This window comes from Crinia signifera, chromosome 5, assembly GCF_055691185.1.
Source record: "Crinia signifera chromosome 5, ASM5569118v1, whole genome shotgun sequence".
NCBI classification, from domain to species: Eukaryota; Metazoa; Chordata; class Amphibia; order Anura; family Myobatrachidae; genus Crinia; species Crinia signifera.
The window spans coordinates 129,814,047-129,820,939 of NC_139221.1; the positions used below are offsets into that span (position 1 = coordinate 129,814,047).

Sequence of the window (6,893 nt, forward strand, 5' to 3'; positions counted from 1 at the left end):
GATTCTGTGAGGAGACCTGCAAAACATGCACTGTTGGTAGCTCTCGAGGACTAGGGTTGGCTACCCCAGGATTAAGTGATCCAGAGCTGTCGGACTTAATCCCTATGCTAATCCCCTACTGTATTGTTGTATGTATTGTATCTGAGAAAAATACGCCTTGGCTCACCATGGCGATCCAGGAGGCGGTTAGCTGAAGAAGGCTCTATCTGGAATAGTGTGCTAGTTCACATTATACCACAATGGGCCCAAGTTCATATTATTTATGCCACATTTTTGTACCCACAGTTTACAACACTGCGCATTGCATTGCTGCCAGTACACATTATGCCACAAAGCGTCTCCAATACATATTATGCAACAACGTAGTGTCTCCAATGCATACTGATCCTTATTACGGTGCCTCATAGTTCATATTATGCCAAACTCTAGGGCATGCAGTTCATGCTGTCCCACAATACACCCCAATTCATATTATGTAAAATTACAGTTCAGATTATGACAAACTGCAGTGCTGAAAATTCTTAATATGCCTTATTTGTGCCGCTAGTTCAGATTATGCCAAACTATAGTGCATGCGGTTGATAGTGTGCCACAGTGCAGTGCCCCAGTTCATTGTATGTAAGATTACAGTACCCTCAACACGAAAAAAAAAACATTACATTTTTTTTGAGTGCTGCATAAATGATGAATGTTAAGGTTTTAATCTGACCAGGTTAATGCCATCTTTATTTGAAATGTATATGTATGTGTGTATTAAGTCATTTCATACCTTTTCCAGTCCATTACTTCCATCTTGAATATCATCAGGGAGCAGTATAATCATGCTTAGTTCATTATTAACATATGGTAACTCAATGACCTTGGTGAACAATTCTCCTACATAGGTCATCGGATATTTGGCCTTTTTATACATCATCTGCACAGGCTTAGTTTCATTCTATAAAATAGAAAAAGTATTTTATTCAAGTGAAAGGTTAAAAATGAAGCTACAACAAGCAACAACAATAACATAGCAATATTGTTATATTCATAAGTAGCCAAAAAAGGTTTTTAACCAACAAATGAAATTCACAAATAGCACTGTTCTGAATAAACCCTTGACATTTCTTCTTATTCTGATAGAAAAAAACATTTATACTGTATCCTTGATTTTTCATCAGGTGAACCAAGGCCCTTCAGATGAACTAAGGCCCTCCATTCAGATCTGATCACAGTACAAATTTGTTCTCAAAATGGGCAAAACCATGTGCACTGCAGGTGGGGCAGATGTAACATGTGCAGAGATAGTTAGATTTGTGTGAGTTATTTTGTTTCTGTGCAGGGTAAATACTGGCTGCATAAATTTTACACAGCAATTTAGATTTCAGTTTCAATACACCACACCCAAATTTAATTCTCTCTGCACGTTACACCTTTCTCACCTGCAGTGCACATGGTTTTGCCCAATTTGAGAACAATTTTGTACTGCGATCAGATATGGATAAAGGCCCCACACTGACCTGGTGACAGTGCCCTATATACATATAGGGGTTTCTTTACTTAGGGGTAAACTCTTAGACGATTCCTAGGGACATGATAAAATGTATCTTACCTGGGAATAAAGACACACTACTAGATACTAACCTCTATAGAAGGCCCTATGTGCACATAAGGGTTTCTTTATGCCAGCAGTGAGTTTGTAAACTCCCCTGTTCCTTCATTTAACAATGGTAATATGGACAACTCCCCAATATTACCATTGTTGAATGAAGCAACAGGGGAGTTTACAAACAAACTCACTGCTGGCATAAAGAAAAACAAAGTAGTGTGTTTAAATACCCAGGAAAGATACATTTTATCATGGAGGAGAAAGGAGCTTGAGCCCTAGATTAAAGAAACCCCTATATGCATATAAGACATTGTCACCAGGTCAGCGAAGTGCTTTTTCTATCAGAACAACAAAAAACATCAAGGGTTTATTCAAACAGCGCTATTATTTGTGTATTTTATTTGCTGGTTGTATTGGGATATAGGGTGTGGTAGACCCAAAGGTACACTCAATAGCTGCAGTTTTAAGGGTGCCATTTCTTTCTTGAACCATTTTTTGTTAAAAAGGTATTTAGATTACAAATACCAGACACAAAATTACTAGAAGGGTTTTATAAACAGGGCACTTGATAATATGGGACAGTGGTAATATTTGGGACCAAAGGATTTATATATTAATCTTGTCCTTTAATATAGTGATAGCTTAATAGGGTTGGAGTATGGACCAATGGGCACACTTTCTGCAGTGTTCAACTTTTAATGATGAAAACTTAAACATAACATCTCAAATGCAATTACATTTTTGGAAGTGGTATTCCAAACAAATCATGCAACTTCTATACAAGTAGGGTTCTGGAGGGACCCCAGTGTATGCAGAGTGTTTGAGCAGCCAATTGCATCAAACCTCTGGGGCCACCACCGTGCGCATCTTGACAGCATCAATATCATATCCCATATACCTAAAGGCATTGTTAATTTTTAAAAGCTCTCTGTCATTTCTCATATTTTAGAATCTATCCCCTGAGCAGACACCAGCTGCTTACCTACCACCAATACTCTCTAAAGTGTACAAAGCTACACTATCAGTAACCATTCACCACCACTGGACAAGGGAAAAATAAGTGCACCTGATTGAATCTTTAGTGTACAAGACTGGATTTCTGCTTTGGAACATGTGCACAAACTACCCCTATCCTGAATAATTTATGGGTTTACTACGGCTAGATTTGGATGATTTTGCAGTAATTGCTATTGTTCCATTATCAGCCAAAAATAAGCTGTCCACTTACAGTATGTGCCGGGTATAGAAGAGTGATAAGCCAAACAAGATGATCAAAAATATTCAGAAAAGTAATTACCACCAATACTGTACATGAAAAGCGCATTCATAGAAACGTACAGTTCCTGCACTTACCTTATTCAGTCTAAAAGGCATTTCATGAGTATGGTCTTTATTAAACTGGTTTGCCCAGTTTCCCTTGAAATAGATTGCATTCACGAGCACTAGTCTGGTGAGAGGATCTATGGTACCGCTGGGCAGCAGGTCCTGGATTTTTCCTGAAAGGTAATAGTTGAATGATGAGCACACAACCCCGAAGTAGATGCACAAATAGATCATAATCATTTTAACAATACTGAAATGTAAAAATACATGGTCATTTACAGTGGCAAACGCAGGATTTTCAGAAGGGGGTTTCCAGAGGGGCAGAGCAAAGCACGGAGATGGACACTTAGGTGACCCAGTATATGCCGGGTCAGTTAAAGTATTATAGATATAGACCAAATATATATAAATAATAATAATAATAAAAAAAAAAAAAAATAAATAAATAAATAATATATATATATATATATATATATATATATATATATATATATATATATATATATATATATATATATATATATATATATAGAGAGAGAGAGAGAGAGAAAGAAACGATTTTCAAACAAATGAAAACAGGAGGCGGCACTCAAAGAAAAACGTGATCAACTTATATTAAAGCATACATGTGCAAAAAATGGTCAGCGTACATGGTCGACAGTTTCGGAGCTGACACCCCTTCCTCAAGACCACTGACACATCAACTAAAACAACCAAAGCATGAAGGTAAAGTGCAGAAAACGAAAAACAGGGTGCTGTATATATATATACATACATACATACATACATACATACATACACACACACACACACATATATATATATATACATACATACATGCATATACATACAGGGGCGTCAACAACAGTGTAGACCCCTGGGCATAGCAATGTATTGGGGCCCCCTACCGATCCTCCAGCGGTAGGGGTGGGGGAAGCGTTGATTACATCAACCACTCAGCATGTAGGGCCTTGATCAGTAATTTCCACTAATTACCCCTTTACTGTACAGATGGTGGGAGATGGGGTGGGAGAAGGGGGCATTGGGCTGAATGAAGGGGCCCTGATACATAACTTCCAGGGTGGTAGAGGATGTTTAATATGCAGAGGAGGGATGTACTGTATAGTATAGTGGAGTGGGCTTATTATTCACAACTTTCTGGTGGGAGGACAGCTTCCTTGACTGCAAATATCTCCAGTTCCCGGAAATAGATTTCTTAGATTGTAATAAAATTAAAAACTAGAGAATCCCACCTACCAAATGGTATTGGGCACTAGGGGATGAGAGTTCAGGAGGCAGAGCAATCTGCCAATGAGCATATAAAACTACATACCAGGTGTGTGGAGCTGGAGCAGTAACCAGCTGCTGGAAGGCTGATATCTCTGGTTCTGGGAACAGTAGAGACAAGCTACTAATGTCCATCAAAGAAGCAGAGTCTCAGCTTTTGGAATATACCCTCAAAAAAACTCTAAGTCAGACAGAACCTGAAAGATCTGACTGGAAAGAGCAATTAACAGGCTTGGATGGGGACCACTGCTTTGAAGTCAGATATCTCCGGTTTCCAAGGGCCGATTTTTAAAATTCTTATACCCATGGAAAGAGGGGACCCTCAGCTTTCAGCCTAGGGTCCTTAGACTTCTGGGGGGGTTTCTGGGTACTCGGAAACCCCCCCTGCGTGCGCTACTGATTTACTTGTAGCAGAGCATGAAAAGAGAGTGTTTAAACGATAGGAAAGGCTGTCTATATAATAATCAAAAATCGGGTTACTCTGCATACTGTATAGCATGGGGCAGTTAATGTGAATATTGTTCACTTTATGGGCTCCATCTGAAAGTGAAATACAGTACGTAAGGGTGTGCACTGGAAAGTAACACAAGAATATTTGTTGTTTTGTCAACCACTCTGCATTAGACCAGGTGTGAGGCACCAAATACATTTTCATCCAATTAAAGCCTCTACATTTCAGGGTACAGAAAAAGTTCAGTAATATTTTTTATTATTTTGGGGAAAAACACTTGTAATACCCATCTACAAATTCTAAAACTTCCACTTCCAACACTCCAAAATATTTTCTTACATAATATAACTGGACTATCTATACAAGACCAGTGGTGGGGATATTGATCAAGTCTACAGTTTTAAACATACAGAGTAAGCAATGTTTATTGCGATTGTAATCGCGATTTCTCCTTCATCAACTGAAGATACTGTGTGATTGAGTGAGTCATTTGGGTAGTTTCCATTTAGAAGGTGAAACGCAAAACCTTGTATGGCAGTACTGTAGTTTTTTCCTTTTAGCGCGCTAGCAAAGCTTAGTGGTCTAATCCAGGTTACGGCCGGGACAATTTTTTTGTTGTTGTTATTGTCACTCGGATTGCCCATATCCAGCAAAGGGGTGATATCCAACATGGGGCATTTTGCCCACCACAGCTTAGGTTTGTGACCCATTGTTCATTTTAGAGTTCAACTGTCTTCTTTAGATTATCCACTAGAATCCTAACTTAACATTTTCACCTTATTTAGGGGCCAGATGTATCAAGCGCCAAAAAGTGATAAAAAGGAGAGTGATAAACATCCAATCAGCCCCTGTCAGGTTACAGGCTGGGTTAGAAAAATGACAGTTTGGAGCCAATTGGCTGATTGTTTATTGTTCTCTACTTTATCACTTTTTGAAGCTTGATACATCTCGCCCATAGAACTAGTGTTACATAATATAAATAAATTAAAAAAAACTATAACCAAATATCACCTTCAGTTTTTTGTTCCACCCAGGTATTGATTTCTTTTCTACACTTTTCTGATTTACCAGCAAAGTCTACAGACTGTAAATCCGCAAGATAATGTTTCTGGGTTGATCCCAGGAATTCCTGTTAAATAAAATAACATTTTCAGGTACACAAAGTTTCAAGATGCTCATATCTGGTATTAACCGACGTCACTGCAAATTATGTATAATTTATGATGAAACATTTGTAAATCTTGTCAAACTAAACAGACTTTGAAAGCAGCAATAAACAAACAAGAAAAAAAGTACAAAGTACCAAATACTGAAGTAAAATAACCAAATATTACAAAAAAATTACACAAACATTTGCTTGACTGGAGTATTAACAAAAAATGTAATTGCTCATTGTCTAGTAGTGAGATTTAATGGACAAACTCCTGAGTGACAGCTGGCATTTTACCCATCAGCTCCTTTCCATATACAGTGGCTTGCAATGGTACACAACAACCAATAAGTGTAACAGATCTGTCTGTGCTAAAAATGACAAACATTATTCCAGATGGAATGTAATTGTGAACAAGGAGGCTCTTAAAAGCAAATTTTCAAACTCCTAATTCTCTCTCTATATATTTTTTAAAACAAAGAAATACTTCTGTAAGCACTGTGAACCTTTGTCATAAGGTAGCTGATGTGCCAGGAATATTTTTTAAAGGGCATGTACAAGTACTGCAATCTTCAATGTTTGTTACAATATTTCTTGCCTTATGGTGTGTACACACGGGAGCAATATTAGGTAAAATCGCTGGGAATATGGTCGCTGAGCAACCATATTGCCAGTGATTTGGAGCGCAGCTGGCGATAAATCGCCAGCTGCGCGCTCCCGTGTGCACTCCCTGCTGGTCGCTGGAGCATGCTCCTGCGACCAGCGGCCTTCCCCGGCAATCACTGTGCCGGCAGGTCAGCGCAGCCCAGTGCCGCTGCTCCCTCCCTCCTCCCTTCACGGAGGTCAGCGCCGGGGAGATCAGCATTGATCTCCCCAGCCCAGTGCCGCTGCTCCCTCCCTCCTCCCTTCACGGAGGTCAGAGCCGGGGAGATCAGCATTGATCTCCCCAGCCCCGTGCCGCTGCTCCCTCCCTCCTCCCTTCACGGAGGTCAGAGCCGGGGAGATCAGCATTGATCTCCCCAGCCACGTGCCGCTGCTCCCTCCTTCCTCCCTTCAAAGTGACAGCAGCAGCGTCTGCTGCTGCTGCACTCCCC

At 39.7% G+C, this 6,893-nt stretch overlaps 1 protein-coding gene across 3 annotated transcripts in view; it reads right to left on the reverse strand.

Moving 5' to 3' along the window:
• The window catches only part of LOC146080586 (serpin B6-like), a 46,395-nt gene that overhangs the window by 7,027 nt on the left and 32,475 nt on the right, over positions 1-6,893 (reverse strand). For all 3 annotated transcript variants that reach the window (XM_083188039.1, XM_083188037.1, XM_083188038.1), the window contains exons 4-6: positions 5,661-5,778; positions 2,942-3,084; positions 770-937 (exon numbers count right to left, since the gene is read on the reverse strand). In XM_083188039.1, coding sequence (XP_083044165.1) covers positions 770-937; positions 2,942-3,084; positions 5,661-5,778 — 429 coding nt within the window. The remainder of the gene's footprint in view (positions 1-769; positions 938-2,941; positions 3,085-5,660; positions 5,779-6,893) is intronic.